The 22,200-nt window shown below is 38.8% G+C and overlaps 2 protein-coding genes across 9 annotated transcripts in view; both read left to right on the top strand.

The window, feature by feature from the left end:
• Positions 1–22,200, top strand: part of SLC7A2 (solute carrier family 7 member 2) — a 66,545-nt gene that overhangs the window by 37,024 nt on the left and 7,321 nt on the right. For 3 of the 8 annotated variants that reach the window (XM_044455796.1, XM_044455802.1, XM_044455795.1), the window contains 9 exons: positions 75–240; positions 1,726–1,862; positions 3,076–3,298; positions 7,330–7,469; positions 9,507–9,609; positions 10,556–10,746; positions 11,249–11,415; positions 12,285–12,393; positions 13,325–19,093. In XM_044455796.1, coding sequence (XP_044311731.1) covers positions 75–240; positions 1,726–1,862; positions 3,076–3,298; positions 7,330–7,469; positions 9,507–9,609; positions 10,556–10,746; positions 11,249–11,415; positions 12,285–12,393; positions 13,325–13,521 — 1,433 coding nt within the window. In that variant the 3' untranslated portion in view covers positions 13,522–19,093. The other 5 variants (XM_044455803.1, XM_044455798.1, XM_044455797.1 and 2 more) reach the window with 4 other exon arrangements.
• Positions 21,865–22,200, top strand: part of PDGFRL (platelet derived growth factor receptor like) — a 29,685-nt gene continuing 29,349 nt past the window's right edge. The window contains exon 1 of the mRNA XM_044455804.1: positions 21,865–22,099. Within this exon, the coding sequence (XP_044311739.1) occupies positions 22,045–22,099 (55 nt within the window). The 5' untranslated portion in view covers positions 21,865–22,044. The remainder of the gene's footprint in view (positions 22,100–22,200) is intronic.

Here is a 22,200-nt window from a genome sequence, read left to right as displayed (position 1 = left end):
TGTAAAGAAATAGAAAGCATTATAGTGAAATACAAGTAAACCTTCATTATGGTGGTACTCATTTACTTTTATAGGTCTTCTATCTTTTGGAGTAAAGGAATCCGCATGGGTGAATAAAGTTTTCACTGCAGTTAACATCTTGGTCCTCCTCTTCGTCATGACCTCTGGTTTTGTGAAAGGCGACATTAATAACTGGAAGAAAACAGAGGAATTTCTTACAAACTACACAGCAAAAATAAAGTAATATGGGGGATGGGAATGGTTAGATATCTTTTTGTCTCTTCAGGAGTGTTTGCATGTAACAGTAAATCTTGGTTTAGCTCTACATGGTTGAGCAGAAAGGAGACCATGCAAAGAGCTGAGCTTGAACTCTCCTCCCTCCCTTCTCTTCCCATTTAATTTCACTTTAGCAGATTGCTGACTTATTGTGAACCAGGATTGTGGCTGGTTCACAGAAAAAGTTCAAGGCCATTATTAAACAACAAAAAACTTGTTTGTTCTTTGCATATTTCACAAAGTAGAGTTCTTTTAAGCACAATTCCTAGTTTGTACATTATGGCAACCCAGAAATCTGTCAAAGCAGTTTATTCCTATGGATTGCATAGGAATAGAGAAGCGGGGAGTGTATAGAGCCAGTGCTTTTCATGGGCTCTCTTTTGCTAGCTTAGATTGCGGTTTAGCATTACCTGCAAATACTAGCAATATTTCTGCACAGAATGGAGATTTTGAATCATTACTGAAGTAGGAAAAATGTAATGAGACTTGTCCTTATTTTATTAACATAACATTACATGTAGTGTTTAGAATTCAAGTACAGTGAACAGTTCCATTGCAAATTGAGGGGTGAAGGAAGTAATGGAGTTGTGATCTTTGGAATGAAACATCTGTTTTGGTTGTGGGGAGAACTCTCACTCTTTTGTAAGATGTCTTGCAGGATAACTTTTAATTTATAATTTCTTAATCTAGATTCTGAAAAATCTTGTACTATAAGCCTTGTGGTTAAAATCTGGTTGATACCTTATGATTACCACCAGGATTTTGATATGGTGTATGCACTTTTTGATAGCAGTATGTCAAAAAAAAAAAAAAAACTTGCCATGGAACTGCCAATCCCTTTGATAACTATAAACTGAAGCACTTCTTAAAATAAGTCTGAACGTCCCAAATTCCAAACTATTAAGCTAGCACTGCTTAGCCCAAACCCATAGGTTCTGTACATATTGGACATGTGAAATGGCAGTGTTTTTCTATGCTCATCTATATGCAAACACCCATTGCATATTTAAATTACATTCACTTGGCAGTAAATGCTGACACTTCAGGAAGAATAGTAAAGAGTAAAAAAAACAAAAAAAAAAAACCAGATAATGAAATACTGTGTGTGAATTCTGCCTTTAATTATTCTGAATCTCTTGAGTGGGATTTGTTGTGTAGTTAAATAACTTTTTCAGCTGAAGATCTGGGATTTGAGATTCAGGTTTCTATAAAGAAGTGCTTGGAAACATGATCTTCCAGATTTTGCTGGAATACAAATAACAGAATCTTTGAACTTTGCTGATGGACTGATAGGATTTGGGAAGTCTAACAACATCTAGAAGGGCACAGATCCATCCCTCAATCCCTGTAATGTAATATTGGAAATTGCTTGAGTATTGCCAGAGCAAGTGAATAATAACTCATTAAAAGAACAATGGCCTTTATAATTTTTGAAATTGTTTCCTTCAGAAATCTATCATCTTTTGAGAACGTGACAAGTGCATTTGGAATTGGTGGCTTTATGCCATATGGCTTTACAGGGACTCTGGCTGGTGCGGCAACCTGCTTTTACGCTTTCATAGGATTTGATTGCATTGCCACAACTGGTATGTCACTGTTTTTCAAAAACTTGGTTACTCAGTTGAATTTGTGATTTATATGTAGTACAGCTACTGATCTGGTTTGCAGGCAACAACTGCCCAGGATTTATTAACTATGTGTTGCTTAGCAGTGTATGCAAGAATGCTGGCTCCTGTCCATTCAGCCTTTTATGCTTTGCTAAGCCGACAAAGTTGTCCTTAAGTTAAAACTGTAGATTGGTTCTCCCTTGACAATTCAGAGTTCCAGTTGTTGACCATGAGGTGCACATCATGGTCAACAACCAAGGGATGAGGCACCTCTGGGCTGTTTAGCAGAGTGAAACCTGCAACTGGTCCAATGCCAGCATGCTTGCTCACTGGTACCACATACTCCCAAATAACCCACAGTTGGTTAGCCCTGGGTTGTTTGTTGCATTTTAATCAGCTCAATATGTATAACTGCTGCACTCTGAAAGCTTGATTCTATAAATGTTGGAAGGAAGCCCACATCTCTGCAGTGGAGCACATACTTCATACATTGTTTATCTAATACTTTCCTTTGCCGCCTTTCAAGACTATGATCATCACACAGCGGCTTAAAAGCACCTTGCATTTAAACAATTGAAAAAACAAGACACTTGTAATAAAATGTCAGATGACTAACAAGTAAATATGACAAAATGTTTTCTTTTAAAAGTCAGAGACAAGGGGTATGTTTTTGAAGACTCTTTATAAACAGTCAGAGTTGTTGTTGCTTTTAAACTGCAAGGCTGTAGCAATTTCTAATATAGCATCAGTAAAAACAAAGTAATTGCTGTTTGGATGACTCTCTTATTTTCTTAGCAATTTTTATTATTCCAAATTTATTCCTTAATGTATTTTCCTGCTGCTAACAGCAGTCCTTATCATGCTTAGCAGTAAGCATTGTACTGTTAATACGTCTTTTGAATAAGCTTGTATGAGGTTGTGCTTTAGTCATATAAACTGGCATAATTTAATGTTATTAGTTTTTGTCAAGAATAAATTTCTAATCTTTATAAATAGAAAATTTTCAAACTCCCCAAAACTCAGTTTTGATCAAAAATATAATACTTTTTTGCAGTTTTTATACCTTTATGTGCACCGACTAGATTGGAAATTGTATTTCTTTATTATACCTTATGGATGAATTTGCTTCTCTGGATCTAGCTGTCATCATTCATACTTAAAATAAACATTTTAACTTTGTTTTATTCCATAGGGGAAGAAGTCAGGAATCCCCAGAAAGCCATACCCATTGGAATTGTAACTTCTTTACTTGTCTGTTTTATGGCCTATTTTGGAGTTTCAGCTGCTTTAACTCTTATGATGCCATACTACTTACTAGATGAGAATAGCCCTCTCCCTGTAGCATTTGAGTACGTTGGATGGGGTTCAGCAAAATACGTCGTAGCAGTTGGATCTCTGTGTGCCTTATCCACAAGGTAAAAACAATGGAATTGAAGTAATGGTCAGGAAAATGATCTTAATGAGGACATCAGCTTATTCAGAAGTGTTGATTCATTGGGTTCACAGAATTGTTAAGAAAATATAACTAGTTGTCAGTCTAATTCTGTTAAGGATTGTATCTTTAGTTGTATCCAATGTTAGATTCATTTAGAATGGGACTTAAGTTAGATGAACAAAGCATACAACCCAAGGTTCATAGTTTGTGTATATTAGTTAGAGGATAGTTTGATCATAGAATTGAGCCTGCCTATATCTTGTAGCCCTCCATGGCTTTTTCTATTTTTCTTTCTAGGAAAAGGTGGAATAATTGTATAATATATTTTGATTGCTAGTACTAGGAGCTCTCCAGTTGCCCAAGAAAAATTATTTGCATGGCTCCCGTTTGTCCCTCTTCCATTTATTGAACACAGTTGGCTGAATATTGTCTAGAGTTCACTGGAATAATATAAAAATACATGTAGATGTTTGCAACAGCAACACCCTTAAGTTTCCTTTTGCAGCCTCAGTTAAAGTTTATATGTGTTTCACAAATTGGTGCAGAATCAAGAAAAGCCTAATGCTGATGTATCTTTGCACTAAAATATATAAAAATTCTTCAACTGAAGTTTATGAAAATGTTTGCATATTTTTACATCAGTATGCATTCAGAGAAGCTGCATTAGACTTGAACTTTAAAACTTGCTTAAGCTGGTTGTACCTCCACTTCAGCTGGCTTTCTAAGGTTGAAAGAGACACAGAGACTATCAAGCCCAACCTGCCTATCCTAGTCAGTTTGAACTATATATGCCTTCAGTGCACCAAGTGCTTGCTGACTTAAACAAGTTGCAGAGATCATGTCTAGTGTTTAAAACTAGTAGCTCTGTATTTGCTTCCTAACATTTGCATATGATGGTTTGCTAATAATGCTGAGAATGTTTGGATAATGTAGCATTTAAAATTGGCAGACACTATGGCTATATTTAAATGACCTGGCATTTGGCATTCAGCAGTAAATGAAATTGGCTACGATATTCACTACGTTTTCATCTAATACAGATGTGGCATTCCTAATCTCTGAATCACACTTGAAAGATCAGGACTGGCTGTAGCATAATACCGTCCCTCCTCCACTCCTATGTGACTTCCCCTCTCCCTTTGAATTGCTAGAACCATGATAAAATACGACATCTGCATCTGTGCTAATCAAGATTGTCTTTGCAACCAAAAAACCCTGAAACTTTGGGTTGAAATAAATGTGCAAATCCTGAGTAGGACAGATTCTGTTAGTGCTGCTGTAGATGTAATACTCTAGCATGGTAAATGGAAGGGAAGAAGGGAGATTGATCAAGAGAAGGGCATGTGCAGTCCTATAGCACAATCATAATCTCTTAGCTTTTGCTAGGAAATCAGAAATATCAGATCTGCACAGGGTCAAAATGCCCCCTCAACTACTTAACAAGCATTTTCACTTGCATTGCAATCCTGGACTTGTCTATTCAGCCCTAGTGAATTAAGTGGAACTTATACCCAGTTAAGGATGTACAGGGTTGCAGATTTAATCTCATAGGCCATAAAGGTCCTTCTATTTCAGCCCCACATATTGCATATGGAGCTGTTATTCTCTTTTAAAATCAAATGGCTAAGTGTGTGTATCACCCCCAACATAACACAAATACATGTACAGGCGGTCCCCAGAACAAGTTCCATTCCTGAGAAAATGGAAATTTATCTTTAGGTCATATTTGTATGCAAGTCAGATCATGTATAGTTGACCTTCCACGTTTGCAGGAGTTAGGGGTGCAAGTCCTCTAGCACAACCCTCTGTGGCCAGGAATTGGTTAAGAGATTTCCCTCTCCGTAAGGGCAGGGTAGGGAGGCATGCTTTGGAGACCTCCCTGTCTACTCTTTCACTTCTTCTCTATGGTGGTGTTTTGGAGGCCTTTCTTCTCTTCCGCTTCCTCTCTCTCAATGGACAATTTCCTGCAGTAATTTTGTTAAATTAATAGGCTTTATGGCAGGCATGGGTTGTTCATTACTTGGATGTTCATAACTGGGAGACTGCCTGTACATCAAAAAACAGGAGTTTCCCCACTTAAATAGTGGGTACTGGAAGGACATTAGGATTATTAGAACTGTAGAAGAGAGCTGCAACAAACTCAAATGAGCTCCAATTTCTTTGAATTCAACTCATGGAGTGTCTTTTTCCAAATCATGCAGATTTGCAGAACAAGCTTTTAAAAATCTGTAATTTTACACAAAGTTGAAGAAAAAAATAGAAAAAAAGATAATAAAAAGTTCATTTTCCCCATAGGCTAAAGCATGCAAATACACATTTTGTGGGGGGGAATTTCTGCATTTTTTGGAAGTATGAATTTGCACAGGAGCAAATGTGTGTGAACATATTTGCACAAAATCCCATTTTGCAAGTGAGAGAACAACAAAAAGAAACCTCGAAAATCCACAGAATGTTGACAGAATGGATTTTTCAAATGGATTTGCACATCCCTACTTAGAATAATTGTTAAGTATAAAAGTAGAAAATAGAAATACATAAAATAACAGAGAAATAGGAATCATTTGGTGGGTTACAGCGCTCATTGATTTCTCTGCCCAAGAGTTGCATGTGATCCTTGCACAGTCACGCGCCACATAACCAGCTTGGAAATGTAATGCATTTTCCAAGTCTCCAGGTATTGCACTTGGATGTATGCAGATAGCTTGGAAAGTAACTAGTGAAGTCATATGAATGGCTCAACAAATGCAGATTTATTATGGCAAAACATAATCTAAGCCTGGTCAAAAATCAAAGGCAGTTTATAAAGCTTTAGCAAGAGACATTGTTCATCAATAGCTTTCATATTTCTGGAGGGTTTGCATTTTTAAACATATTGTTCCCTTTTACCCTCTCAGTAAAATTAAGTAAGAGCAACTTGGGGAGAGCTCACTGTGACAGAACCAATTCTTTGTATGGAGAAGATCCCAAGGTCTAATCCCAGGTCTTTGAGGATTTCAGATTGCAGGACTGGGCAGAATCTTTGCTTCCTGCCCTTAGCCAGTATAATATGATTTGCTGCCACACAGATTTAGAACAATGTTTCAATTTAAATTAATGTATTATGCAATTGATTATGGGCATTTTTAATGAGGATTTGTTGACTGCGGGATGATACTGCCTGTTCTTAATTCTGCTGCCTGGTGCAATCTTTTAAGGTGTGGTAATGCTTAATTGCATTGCAAATATTGCTAGATGTATACAGTATTGTAGAAGAATGACAGTGAAGACACAAGTTATTTTTGTTATCAGTTAATGAATATTTCATTCCAACTATTATGGACAGCAAAATCATTAATGGATAAAATTAACTATAATTGAGAAAATGATAACATTACATTCAGAGAGTTAACAAGTTACACCCTACAAATATTGTACAGCTATCACCTTTACAATTTACAAGCATTTTGTAAAACTTAAATTATGTTTGGACAAACTTTGTATTCTGGTTCCTCCATCTGTCACAAGCTAAACTTGGTTGGACAGAAGAAATACAATTTTTGACTTAGCCATTGGCACTGGACAGATCCCTTATCAAATTTGAAATTCTCCCTTGGTGTCCACCATAATGAACAAAATAATAAATAATGGCACAAAGCCTTTATCACAAGGACACCACAACTACAAAGGCACTGTCCTCTTGAATTTTATCATTATATCCCTTCAAAAATATCACTGTCAAACGCAATGAATGAGATGAGGTGCAGCTGCACTTCTACCAATGCAGAAAATATCAGAGCTGGGTCTTAAGGCTACACTGTAATATGCTGTTTTCTAGATATCTAGATATTAATTGAAGGCTCAAGAAACTTGTCTCTTAACTGTACTGTGTCTCTGTAGAGTGTACCCCCCATTCCCTCATGTCAATTATGTTTCTGGTATCACAGGCTTGTGATTAGCATTGTTGTTCTTTTCCCTAATACATTGCATGGATTTGTGTTCGCCATGTTGCATGTTCTTTTGCTTTTTATTCAGTCTCCTTGGATCCATTTTCCCAATGCCACGTGTAATCTATGCTATGGCGGAGGATGGGTTGCTTTTCAAATGTCTAGCTCAAATCAACCCCAAAACGAAGACTCCACTTATTGCTACTTTGTCATCGGGGGCTGTGGCAGGTGAGGCTGTAAGCAGGTTTGTTGTAAGGAAAATTAGCAGCTTTACCCATGTTCAAACATTAAAGTAAGATGCTGACAGGCAGTTTTGGTGCAGCTACAACTCATAGCATGTAAATATTTTGAGTAAACACAGTAATACTTTCGTCTCTGGCAGACCTTATTTTTGGTTGTAGAATCTTTTATCACAAGTACATTTTACAGATAAAACTCCCTTTCCCCGAGTCTGAAGTTTGGGTTAGCATTAGCATGTAAGATTGTTACTGTGGCACTTGAACAACTTAATTTTTTTGTTCTAGTCTTCTGGGCTCTATGTTCCCTTTGCCCCGCATTCTGTTTGCCATGGCCCGAGATGGTTTACTGTTTAGATTTCTTGCCAAAGTGAGCAAGAGGCAGTCTCCAGTTGCTGCCACATTGACCGCAGGGCTCATCTCTGGTAAGCTCTGTAAACTTAGGTCTCACTTTGTTGAGATCAGAACCCTGTTTTCACATGCATAATTCTGTGATAAGAGGGGTCTGCTTGCTAACTTTTTATGCATGTAAATTGGGAACAAAACTGCTGACTAATCCAGGAGGTGTAGCAGTTCTGAATTGTGGTGGTGGTGGAAGAATAAGCTCTCAAGGTTGTCTCTAAAACTTTCTTCCAATGTGACCAATGATACTGTGTTATGCATGTTTAAAGAAAGAAACATAAATGAATTCGTTGTAAAAGTCTGTGCTTTTTCAGGCCACTGAATTCTCCTTTTTGCAGTATTCATTATGCACAGTTCATCTAAGCTTTTCCTAAATAAAGCTCTGTAATTAATACTCTGATTAAGTTGTGTTCAGCAATTTTACAATTGCAAATGTAATGTGGCATCAGCGGTGTGCCCATCCACCATATATGGCATTGCTATTTAAAATATCAGCATGGGTGGTCTCAGTTTTAAACAGTGTTAAAATGAGACATTGACATTTTGCCAGTACAGAATATGCAGCCACCATGTAGCTGCTGTTTTCCTCATGCAATAGTCTAATGGCTAAAATTTGTACAAAGGGAAACAAGTAAAAGGTTTTAGAATCGAAAAAATAGTGAAGAACTGTTTCCTAAAAATGAGGACGTTCTGCAGACTTCTGTGATTTCATGTAGTATATATTCCTAAAACATTAAATGTCAAATACGACTTAACCATATTGATTTAAATGTATGAAGACTAAATAACTTTAACTTTTAAACTTTAGGTGATAACAATTTCCATCTTCTACTTTTAAATGTGTACTTCCCTCTCTTTTGCAACTCTTACCTCTCTGGGGACTTCTTCTCTTGCCCCTTCTGGTGTTGCCACCAGTGCCAACGATGGTTCCTTGTAAACCACCTTATAAACTATGGTTTGCATAGAACTAGTATTGAATCTACAAAGCATAGCAACATTAATGTAGAATCCATGCTATATTTCCACTGTGTTTTTGCACAACTCACAACCCCCAATACATGACTCAGTTTTAACACTGTTTAAAGAGGGATTGTCTTTTATGAGTACTTGCGAGCTAAACAGAACTCTTTGCATGAGCTTTGTGCAGGAAAGCAAAAGGAGCAAACTTTGATATGGGCAAAATGCATCAGGAACACCCATCAAAATGAACAGAATTTGAGCCAAAATAACAGCTTCCTCAACTCCCATTGATTAAACAGGAGTTATCCACAGTGGATTTTGCCCATTAAATTTATGCATGTATTTAAATATATGTCGTTTATTCTGCAAAAAAGTTTGATTTTCTTATGTTTAAAATGAACCATTGAAAACAATTGTGTAAACATGGGTGTTAATTTGCTAATGTTTGCGAGAATGAAATATTTAAATCAAAAACGCCATATAATACTGTTGTATTTTACATCGTCCATAAAGCACACGATTTATTATTTTCATAATTTATAGGCTGATGCCTTGAATTAAATGGACATTTTCCCATGCTCCAAGGCCAAATACTGAGCATTTCAGGATATGGTGGTAGGAAATAGCCATACAACACTTTAATACAAATTATGTTTCATTCTTCTAGCTGTAATGGCTTTTCTGTTTGACCTAAAAGCCTTAGTAGACATGATGTCTATTGGTACACTTCTCGCATACTCACTGGTAGCTGCTTGTGTTCTCATTCTTAGGTGAGTTCCAGTTTTGCATCAATCAGTAATTTGTAGGACAGTGACCTGTAGTGTGTGTGTGTGTGTGTGTGTGTGTGTGTGTGTGTGTGTGCGTGAGAGAGAGAGAGAGAGAGAGAGAGAGAGAGAGAGAGAGAGAGAGAGAGGGTTTCTTGCCCTCAAGAGGCTTTCTTGAGGGTTTTTTGCCACAAAAATTATTGGTATATAGTAAAAAATACCATTTAAATACAGAATTTGATTGAGAAAAACATGTACATCTGTGGCAGTGGCTGTTTGATTTGGATTAAATACTGTTGCTTAAATAAATGGTGAAGGAATGTCACATATCAAATGGATTTTGTCTGTTCATAGATGAGCTCTGAAGAGCTTTGTAAAAAAAATATTTTTTATTTATTTATTTATTTATTAAAACATTTTTATGCCGCCCCATTTGCCGAAGCCTCGGGGTGGCTTACAACAATAAATTAAAATAACATTTTAAAATATATACATTAAAATACAAATATATAATATAAAACATACAATATAAAACAAGCCGCCCTGGCCAAATAAAATTCAATAATATTAACATTTAAAATACTGCTTAAATAAAAAGGTCTTTGCCTGGCGCCGAAAAACAAATAACGACGGCACCAGGCGGACCTCTCTGGGGAGCGCATTCCATAACTTAGGCGCCACCGCTGAGAAAGCCCTCCTCCGAATAACCACCCTCCTAACTTCTTCCATGGAGGGCTCCCGGAGAAGGGCCTCTCCCGCCGATCTCAGGGGGCGGCTGGGCATATAAGGATGTAAGCGCTCCTTCAGTTAACCAGGACCCAAGCCGTTTAGGGCTTTATAGGTCATCACTAACACCTTGAATTATTCTGGAATGTATGTGGACTTCCATTTTCTTTCAGCCTGGTTTTATATAAACACCATTTGTGTGTTTTGTGTGTGTGTATGCATATAGGTACCAACCCAATTCAGACTATGAGCAGCCAAAATATTCAGCTGAAAAAGAGGCTCTTGCAGGACCCGAAAGAGAATCTCAAATTAGTATGATACCCGGGCACAGTTTTAGCCTACAAACGCTGATTAACCCATCAAGTTTGCCAACTGAACAGTCTTCCAACATGGTGAATTTTCTTGTGGGTCTTTTGGGTAAGTCAAAGTCTCTGAATACATGGGACAAGTAAACAAAACAAAATATTAAATTTGTCCTTAATGAGAGGAAGTGTTGTGTGGTGGTCAGAGTATTGGACTGCAAATGTAGAAAATCCAGGTTTTTGTCTGCACTCAGCCATACAGCTCACTGGGTCAGCCTAACCCACCTCACAGGGTTGTTGTAGTGAGACTATCAAGCAACAATGTAAGACACTTTGGGTTCCTCACAAAAAAAAAAAAAAATCACAGAATATAAATTCAGTGTAATGACAATAAATTGTAGAAGGGCCCATGTTCTGGGAGTAATATTGGAGTGACTGCAAATAATCTAATTTTGTTCTGATAATTTACTTTGAAATGAAGTGTTTGGAGTCTTTAAAAACCTTTTTTGAAAATATCTGTCACAGTTGCACAATTCAGATATTATGCAAATATTTGAGATCTTGAAATATTGACAAATTCTATCTCTTCCCTGTTTCCTTCTATAATTTCCACTAAGCTTTCCTGGTTTGTGGCTTAAGCATACTGACCACCTATGGGATTCATTTTATTGCCAATTTGGAACTTTGGAGTCTCTGTCTCCTTGGAGTTCTTTCATTACTGTTTATCAGTGTCATACTTGTCATCTGGAGGCAACCACAGAGTGAACAGAAAGTGGCATTTATGGTAAGGTGCAGGGAGCAGAGTGGGGCAGAGTGAAGGGAACTGACTGCCGAATGTCTGTGCTTTGTACAGAATGTGTATCCTAGCTGGGAAGTGGGGGATATGAAAAATGGAACTACCACTCCCTGTAGTTTGTATGGAAAAAATATAAATGTATAAATGAAGAACCATGACCAGCCACTTACTTACCAACATATTTTATAGCCAATTAATAAATAAGTTATTGCTTGTGAGAACTTACAGAACAATCTGCCTATTAGTTTGTATGGTGCTGAAATGCAGATTTAACTTGCTGGTGCAAACTAAAATGGTGGTTCCTTCTGAAATTTCCACTATGTAGAAGTTTAGTTTTACAAGGATTGTGTTGGTGTATGCGTGCATCCAAAATTAAAAGCAGAATTCTTTTAAAATAAAACATAATGGATCTGTAATACTATTGCATTTTCCTAAGCATATGTATGTAGATATTAGTAATTAAACCCGATATGAAGGATTGCCAGAACAATCGTAACTCCTACATTGATTGGCTGTTGAGGCCTAGGATGGGCTAGAGGTAGTCCTCTGTGGAATGATGCTGAAGGAGAGCATGCATCCCATCTAGAAGCCCCAACGTTACCTGCAGAAAAACTATAGTTGAAATGAGGTATTCTAGCAACAAGTTGAATTAATTTATTATTATTAATTTATTATTCAATTATTGCAGTTAAAATATGGAGCAGATTGGGATTATATTCATTAGAATTGTATAAAGTAGGATTTTCCCATTGAACTTTTATATTGATACATGATTATTTCCTTTTAAAAATGCATGAAAAAGTATAATGTGCTGAATACTTGGCAAATATACTGAATTGTGAAATATTTGTCTCCAGGTTCCACTCTTGCCGTTGTTGCCATCTCTGAGTATCTTAGTGAATATTTACTTGATGGTACAGCTAAGTAGAGAGACCTGGATCCGATTTAGCATCTGGATGGCACTTGGTAGGTGTTCCTGGAGTGGTAGCTGTCATGGGCTTTATTCTCGTAAAACATTCAAGGACATTTTTACATACGAGGTTTTCTACCATAAGAAATGTTGCTGTGCCTGGTTGCATCCATTCATCACACATTCATTTCTGTCTTGTGATAGTTTCCTGAGGTGGAAAGAGAGACTACTTACTGTTGACATAGCACAAGCTGATAAATGCAGTCTTACAAATTTAGGGTGCTACAAAATCCTATGGCAATTGCAATTGCCCAGGTAATATGTAAATCAGTAAAAGAAGCAGTATCTTTGCAATTCTTACATGAGTTCTGGGCTAGGCAACCTTTTGGCCCACAATTCCATCATCCCTCATCATTGTCATGCTGACTAGAGCTGATGGGAGTTGCAGGGCCAAACTTTCCTTCTCTGACACAATAGGTCAGGATTTAGTCTGTTTCTGGCTCCTTCAGTGCTACAGTTTTCCAGGCAAACAGTCTTGATAAGAGGAAATAGAAAGCTTGGAAATACAGGAAATACAAATACCTGGACAAAGCCTTCAAGCTCCTTTTTGTCCTGTTGAGCAATGACTGAGTAAGCCTAGTTTCAAATGCCTGTTCTGCCATGAAGTTCACTTGACTGTCTTGGGCCAATCACCATCTCTCAGCCTAACACACCTCACAGGTCTGTTCTGAGTACAAAATGGGTGGCAGAAGGGAATAGACTCATGGATGATGCTGTGAGTTTACCTGAGGAAGATTGTTTGTACATGTTAAATAATACTGGAATAGACACTCAGTATAGAGGGAGCAGGGAAGAAACCTCTGACTGGAAGCAAGACTGAGCAAATTCAAAGTTGACTCTACTCTGGTAATCTTAGGTAGAGGCTTAGTAATATTGTAGAATATATTCCAGGTCTGGGAAAAAAAATGCTTTCTCTTCTTTTGAAAGGCTTGCTTATTTACTTTGCCTATGGAATCCGAAACAGTGTGGAAGGTCATCCTAGGGAAGAAGAAGATGATGATGAAAACAGTTGCTCAGAAAAAAGTGAAACTCCAGAAAAAAACCATGTGGGAATTGCAAATGAACAAGAAAATGCAAGTGAAAGTGCTCAGTTTATTACGCACGAAAGGACAAGTGAATGTTGAAGGTGGCTGAATCCCATGCTATGTATGTCGTTCAAGCAGTGAACTGTAATGGAATGTAGTTGCTTGGGAGAGCAAAATGGTCCAACATTTACTCCCAAAAGATTCACCTACACCTACTTGCGCTTTGTGATATCATCTACTAGAACCATGAAAGATGATCTAGAGTGACTGCTAGATATATCATCCAAAGGAGATATTCTCAGGTGGTGGTTACCTGATGTGAAACTACCAAGAAAGTGGAGGGGAAGAAGATTTCCATTGAGCTGTCATGCTAACAATGTTGGAAACATGCTTGGCAGCATCCTACAACTTTAATTGACAAGACAACCTAGAACTAATTCCTTAGAGTATCTAGAGCGGTTTGACGTGGTTTACTAGAGAGATGTGGCTTTTGTTTCTGTGTTTTAAAATTGTGATAGCAGTGTTATATAAGCAGGTGACTAGATGTTGTCAGCCCTTCTGCTGTCATAGAAATGTTAATTCTTGAAAAAATATTTTAAAACTGCAGGTGGGTAGGTAGGGAATTTGGCATGTTTTAGCAATGCCATGTTATGCATACCTATAAAATAACGGTATATGTTACATCTTGCTCCACATTTTATGTGCAACTAATACAAAACATTAATAACCTTTCAAAACCTTGCTAATTATATTCAGAAGCAATGCTTGTCATTACTAACATGGATATCCTTCAGTCAGAATCTGTTTTGAAAGTATCTTTATAATAATCCTTTTCCAAATTCACCTTCCTCGTCAGTGAAAATTGAAAACTTAGGCCGTTGCTACTAACTGGCAAGAAAGTTTAATAATAAGTTCACCTACTGAATGTATTTATTTCTGCTGAATGACTGCTTGATATTGCTGAAAGAATGAATATTCTGAGTTTGTCAATAGCTACTACTGTTCCTTTACAGCAGTAATACGAACTCGTGTGAACGTATGCATACTTTACTTTTGATAGATTAGACTCTGGTGAAACAAACGTGTTCATAGTATTCTGCAGCTAAGGAAAACGAAACTCCTAGGACAGGGCTGTAGAACCTTAAGCCCAGGGGTTAAAGATAGCCTTCCAAGCATACCAGTCTGGCTCCTCAGGATTGTTCCCTTGACCCCATCACCTGCTATTTGGTGATTGCCTGGCTTTTGTGCAGACTTTCCCCATTCTGTAAGGTTGAAATGCCTCTCTTAAGGCTTAATTACTGGTAGTGAGGCTTTGGGCCAAAATATTTGACTTCAAACCACCAAAATATTTGATATTTTGACCCAGCTCCATCCCGCGCACCACTGAAATGCAGCCCTTGAGAACCTCTCTGAGGTGAAACTTGTCCTCAGGCTGAAAAAGGTTCTCCACCCCTATTTTAGGATGTCATGAAGCCCAGGGGCAAGGAATTTGGCAGCTTTTGCTTTTGTTTTTGTCCAAATCTAAAAAACTGTGGATCATCTTAACTATAGTTACATGGCAAATTTGATCTCTGTGTTGAAGCTGGCTTGTTTAAACAGACCATTGTTCAATACATAATTTAGTGTTCAGACATAATACTAAAGTCTGGATAACTTGCTTGCAGATAGTCTGATCGCCCACTTGCAGCTGTGGGAGATCTATGTCTTTCTATGGCTTGTTTTCATCAAAATAAACTATAGTTTATTGTTTCCATACACAGACACTGAGGGTTCTCTTACTTTGCTGGAAGTACTGTGCCCTTCAGTGGTTTGGATATTGCCATAGCTGTTCTAATAAGTTCTAAATAAATTATGAACAGACTTTATTTTTCCATGCAATGTGTTTCCATCTTAACGTGTGTGTGTGTGGGGGGGGAGTTTGTAGGAGGTATGTGGAAAAACAAATACCTGATCCAAGTAAGTTTTGAAAGACAATGTTTTGAGGATGATGGATGTTTCCCTATTTTGAGGTAGTATTTTACATATAAATTTTGAGGTCTATTTAAATGCTTAATTCAGAGCAAACAGTCACTTTTTGGTTGCATGTTGTTCTGTATAGTCATATCGATAGGCACTGTAGCTAATTAATAAGTTGCATTTAGGGTACACCATTTTGCAGAGACATAGCAAATACATTTTGAGTCCGGTTCACCTGCTTAGCTTGTTTGTAAGACAGCATATGTGAAAGTGCTTGAGGTAAATAGAGCAAAAAGGAAGCAGAACTGCCTACATCACTGTTTTCCTTCTTCCTCTTAGATGAAGAGAATGTAAGGATAGAGGGAGCTCTCTCCCCTGCAGGAATACTGAATTACAAAAATGCAGTTTGTCTGATGTCTTTTGCTTTGTGAGCTGTAACTTTTTCAAGCTTTTGATTCCAACTATGGGGTTAAAAAAGACATGTCTAAAGGGAAGAAGGACTTCCAGGATTTTAAGGCAGTTTCCCCCAAACTGGCATGCTCCAGATGTATTACATTGCAACTCCCATAATTCCCAGACACTTTGCTTTTTATGAATAAGCTTGTGTAAATGGCTGAAAAGAAACATTTACATAATTATGAAATCAGATGCTTGTGTGAGAAATTTTGTTAAGATAGAATATCTTGACGGCTAACAGTATGTAAATAGTATTACAGCAGAGTCTGAATTATATTCCTGTGATCAGTTGCTTTTTTTGCAGTGCTATAGACTCACTCATTTGAGAACTGCCTAAAGGATTTTTGTATTGGGGAAAAAGTTATTGAAATAACTGAAAAGAGTGTAACATTAAGAGAAGAGAAAAATAAGGGAGGAATGGTGCTTTTTAGTGACTGAAAAAGATTAAGTTTATAATTAATCTTTTAAAAGCATTGGATTGTGTGTACTGTTAAAAGTTTATGAGTAGTAAATATTATAAACAATGAAAACTTAATGAAGAGAGGTGTTATTCACCTTATCTGAGTGAAATAACCATAAATCTGAAGCAAAAGAATAATTTGGATTGTGAGCATCTTCACACTATACTGGATGTTCTTCACATGTGGAAAGGAATTGGCACTGTTGACACTGGCTTAAAAGCCAAATAACTTCCGGATCTCCTAATTTGGCATTTTGAATACAGTGTTGCTCACAAGTGTAGTCGTGGCTTTGGAAAACATGTGGAAAGTGTTCTCTATATACAAAAAGCCTCTGGATCCAGTTTAGCTTATTACTGTAAAAATGGACATATGTAACTGTGTCTTAGAAAAAAGCATTAACATGAAAGGCAGCCCTTGTTCTTTGGTTTCTAGAAGTAATTTAAAGAAATATTCAACTTGAGGGGATGCTCCCACAGGAAACTGGACTGAAAGGTAGCCAAACATTTCCCTAATCAGAGGGAAGCAAGTGTGAAGAAACAAGAATGCCTCTGCTTTATGCTCTGGCCAGCTCATGGTGGCAGTGAGGTGTGCGTTCATGCATTCATTTTAAAATAACAACTGAGGGATCCCGGATTGTTTTACTTCATGTGAATTTGAAACCTCTCAGTTAAATTAGATTAATCCAAAATTAACCCAAACATGCTGGAACTGCCACTGTGACTGTTAGCTATGCAAGAGCTGTATTTATGGTCACATGGATTATCTTTCCTTCCCAGTGCTTACTGGGGACCTGAACAGAAGTTTTTTGCAGTGGGTAGTGAAGGGTACACCAAGAAGTAACATTTTTACATCAGCATAGCTCTGCATTATAAGCTGAAAAAAATTACTACCGTATGAATTTTAAAAAATACAAATTCTTCCACCAGAAAAAGTGAAACCGTTTTCATACTTAATTTTACTACATTCTTTTAGTTCTTGTCTCATTTTATTTTAGTAGGCACTTTGAAAGTATAGGTTACTTTATGCAAGCTTTACATGAGGCAGATCAGAAACTTGGAAAAACATTTCAAAAGAGGGTTTAAAAAGATATACGTAATGTGTTGGATGCAAACATTTCTTTCCATGAACAGAAAAAACTAGGAGAGAAGGGCAATGTCAGTGTGATTTGTCATTCAGGACAACTTCAATTTTGAGTGTTAAAAGGTTCTAGATCCATGGTTCTAAATCCCAAAATAGGTCCATCACAATAGGTGGCTTCTATAATGCTCAAAATAAAAGTTGCACTGGGTAAGGAGCTCCACCTACAGAGGATTCAACCACTTTCCCTGGAAAGTACTCTTTTCCCCAGTGACAAATGGGCTGCTCCTGTCCAAGGAAAGGAATCCTAGTATGTGTGTTTTAATACTTTTCTTGAGAACACAGTGAAAAACATAATGGGAATATGGGTAACCAGTGTGAGTTAACGTGGTGAAAGTGGTTAGCATTGGACTGGGAATCAGTAGATCTGTATTATAGTCTCCACTTGGTCATGAAACTCACTGGGCCAGCATTGACTCAACCTAAGCTACTAACCAGGGTTGTTGGGAGGACAAAAATGGAATGGAGGCAGGACCATAGAAGCTGCCTCTGGTTCTCCTTGCAAGAGGGAAAAGAGCAAGCTATACATTTGATGATAATCATCTAATAAAGATTTTTTAATGCTAAAATTAATACACCATTTTCAGTATCCACAGGCGCATTGGATTATTACTTAATTCTGTGTATGTCTGTTTTGATCACGTGGCAGGTAAATGTTAACAAATTCTGAAAGTTTCAGTATGAACACAGAAGAACAGAATTACCCATCCCAGTCTCGGAGACCTGCAGATCTGCTTTTTTCCAGTGGAATGAATGGGGCAGCCTGTGCACTAGATGAGGCTGTTGCAGCTCTTTGAGAAGGCTTTCTTATTAGCAATTGTTTTTCCCTTCCAGTGAAGAATAGTGGACTGCCCAAGTCCACCCTTTAAACTTTGAATGGGGAATACCTTTGTTTCAATATATAGCCAAAAGCCAATTAAACGTTTCCAAATACCTGAGTTCTTACCATGTCAACAGTTATTACTAACCTGTAGCTAAACATTAGAGAAACAAACGATTTCTTCACTTTTCTTCCCAATGCTACAAAAGTTCAATTCTATTTTTGCCCACTTCAATTGAAGCCAATGGGAAAGAATTGTTCTTAGCCATTCCAGCACAAGCACAGATCACCAGCCAGTTTTGGGTGGGGGTGTCTAGGGGCTGGGAGAGGTGTGAACCCTCCTGGCTCACTTCCAGTACATCTGTCTTTGTCCCTTACTGGTGTTTAAGTTCTAACATTGGAAAGGAACTGCCACTGAAGTTTCCATTCTGGCTGGAGGAGAAATCCGAGGCTGGACTTCTCCACCTGTGGAAGAGGGGAATCCACCATATCTTAAGGCTCCAGGGACATCTCATACACGCACACTTTAGTCATTATTACCATGTATATGTATTTGCTGCACACATAAATAGGGAAAAATTGTTTTAGCTTCAGCCAGGATGTTTAATATACACCATGAAGAAAAAAAATCAGATTTTTTATTAATGTAAAGTTGCATTTAGATATGCAAAGGAAAGAAATACTTGGTGTTTTAACTTTTACAAGAAAATGTCATTACTTTATCGCTACTGTAGACTTTGAGAAGACATGTATAGTGCTGCTGTTCACTGTAAAAGAAAATGCTGCTTGGAACACTTTGTTGCCTTTGTTGTATATTTTTAAAATAAAGTTTAAAATTGTATATGCAGTACAGTTTCATTTTGCATCTCCCAAAGTGGTGAAGATCCATAATATCCATAAGGATCAAATATGGTTAAAAAGAATCTATAGGAACTTATTTATATTTTCAAAAAGATCTTGATAGTAATTTTACATGCATTTTGTCACTTTGTAAATACAAAATTTTATTCAAGCAAAATTTCACAGGATGAAGTGCATTAACAAGCCTATTTTATAACCCATGAACTGCACATCTGAAATAAAAGCTTCAATTCACAAACTGCAATAGTATTGTAATTCCTGTTGAGTAGAAAGATGGGTACCAAGTCATGTAGCTCACTGGATGGTCTGGCACCCATCATAGTGGTCTCTTTTGCACTGACCTTCCTATTACTGTATCCTCTGCCTTGGTAACTCAATATCCAGATCAGAACATTACTATTGCATTGGTTGGATATGTGTCACGGTGATCTCATCCTTTACTGTACATTCACCCTGTAAATGTCAGTAGCAGCCGCACTGGAGGAGTTCTAGGGATATATGCTGGTCAGACCATTGAAAGAGGAAAGGCTGGCTGCATCTGCTGTCTTTCGGCCTGATCTAGTGTAAGAGCAGAGAGAGTTCCTAGATAGGAGTTGGGGAAGTGTTGCGTGCAGATCCATTGGCTGCAGGGCATGTGATGACAAGAGAGTGGGAACTGGAGGTCTGATTATGGCAATACTTGCAGAAAACACCTGTAGGCCAGGGCACGTCCAAAAAGTGTTTTGGATTCTCTTATTTTGGGGAGCATGTTTACACACACTTAGAATTACTAAAGGCATCCTATTCAGACAGCTTTTTTAATTTCAGAATAATTCTACATTTGTTTTCCTATTCAGTTTTCAATCATGAACTTCTAAAATACAGCCTAGTTTCTCAACAAATACCCGCCTCATTTGTTGCAAAGCCCAATGTCAGTGCAGGAATGGGAGGTGATAATTCCACAGACTACATGTATACGGAAAATGTTTCAAAGTATCCTAAGGACCAAGGGTGCCCATGAAGTGCATAACCACTGTCTTTCAAGCTGAAACTCAAAAGTTGCTGGGGTGGGCTACTTGCAAACTAAAACAGCTGGAAGGCCACAACACACAACAGGCCTAGCCAGCATAATTGATGGTGAGAAATGATGGAAGTTGTAGAGCAAAACTTCCAGAGGGCACAAGTTGCCCAGCTTTTTAAGGGACAGTGATGCTTTAAATACAATAGGCATTCCCGGTTATAATTTTGTTTCTAGTGATGATTTCTGCTATTTTTGCAACCTGTATAACAGGAGTGGCCATACTGAGGGCCAGGATGTGGCTCTTTTGGTTTATTTTGCAGCTCGCCCCTTGCTGCTCGCCACCTTCCACTGATACCTGCGGGTACCTGCTTCTGGCTCTGAAACATCTGACATTTACCGTATGTGGCTCTCCTGTTGAGCAAGTCTGGCCACCCAAGCTAGACAGGGAAGAGGAAGATTGGGAACCATCTCTTGCCAGTAGTTTCAATGACTGAAAAACTGCGGGGAGGGGAGGGGCTCTGTATTGCTTACATATTTCACATTTCATGTAGAGATATGCACATGGGAATAGAAACAGGTACTGATGAATAAAGAGATTGTGATGGGAACAGTATTAAGAGATTACATTCACTCCAAACCCCAAGAACTGTGCAAAGAGGAATGTATTGAATACCCTCACTCCAAATCAAGTTTTGTTGGCATTCATGATGCCTCTTCTGTGAAACAGCATTGCCAAGTTTCCAGTTTTGGAAAATTTCTAACACTGTGTGGCTGAGGAATAGAACTCTAAATGTTGAAGACTATAACTCAAAGCAAGTGTATGCATCTATACATGCGTAAAATGCACAGGTGAGATGTCACAGCATGCTTAGGTGCATGGATCACATGATTTATGTGCATAGAGTATGCATTTGAATGTCCCTTTAAAAAAAAACTGTTATGGGGCAATGAGATTGGGGCCTGTCCACATCCCTTATCCTCCACTAAGACGCCCCACATTCAGTGTCCAGAAGTGTGCATGCATAGACATTTTGTCCCAGCAAAAAACCTGTTCCAGCAGCATTTCTTAGGAAGGAGTGTATCCAGCAATTTTGAGTCCTATCACACAATTGATCATAAAGCACAGGAGTCCAGTCAGAAAATTAGATGGGAAACACAGAGTACCTATGTATACACGTGTACAAGTCCCATGGGCCTTTCAGGTGTATGTATGCTTGCAGTCTTTCTTCGGATTATGTATTTTTGCGAAAAATATCAATAAACCCCATCTCCCATCCTTTTGCAATGCTCATTACATTTTCTCTTAACTTTTTGAAAACATGTTGTTAATAACTCCTTCACACACACACCCCGCATGAAATTACTTTATTGCAGGCAGAATTAAGAGAAGAAACCTTCTAGCTGCTGCAGGTAACCGATCCCCTTCCCCCAACCAGGCGCTCTCCAGATGTGCCGAGACTACAACCTCCAGATGTGTTGGAGCTAGTGGGTGGGGATGCTGGGGGGAGCATCCTGACCCATAAGGACGGCACCTCGTGAGGCAGGCGGGCTGGAGGCTGCATAGGTTCGTGGGCTGTCCCCCATCCTGACCTGCTCGCGCTGCCAAAACGGGGCGCCCCGCGCGCGAAGTGCGCCGCTCGCTTCCCGGGGATCGGCGGCGCTGCGCGTGGAGCGTCCTTAATGAGCCGCCGCTCGGCTGACGGACAGCACCGGGGAAGGGGGGGGGGGGGGGCTGAGGGCGGGAAAGGAAAGGGCCCTATTTCCCCTTCAGCCCCATTGCGCCGAGGAGCTCGTTCGCCCCGTCCTGCTCCAGCCGCGAGCTCGCTTCGCGCGCCTTGCACCGGAAAGGTTGGCGGAGGGAGACTCCCGGCCGTCTGTGCCTCGCTAACTTTCCACGGCGGCGGCGGACGGTCTTGCCCCGCGCTCCCGCCATGCGGCCCTGGCTCCTGCTCGGGGTCCTGCTGCTGCACCAAACGCTGCAAGATGGTGAGTTCAGCCGCGCCGCGCCGCGCCGCGCCGCCGTTTCCCTCCCTTTCTGCGCTCCCCTTTCCACGCTCAGGCTGGGCTCGAGGCATCCCTGGAAAAGG

This window comes from Varanus komodoensis, unplaced genomic scaffold (assembly GCF_004798865.1).
Source record: "Varanus komodoensis strain SLA01 unplaced genomic scaffold, ASM479886v1 scaffold8, whole genome shotgun sequence".
Classification (NCBI taxonomy): domain Eukaryota; kingdom Metazoa; phylum Chordata; class Lepidosauria; order Squamata; family Varanidae; genus Varanus; species Varanus komodoensis.
Note: the sequence above shows the minus strand (reverse complement) of the source record. Positions and strands in the feature narration are given on the sequence as shown.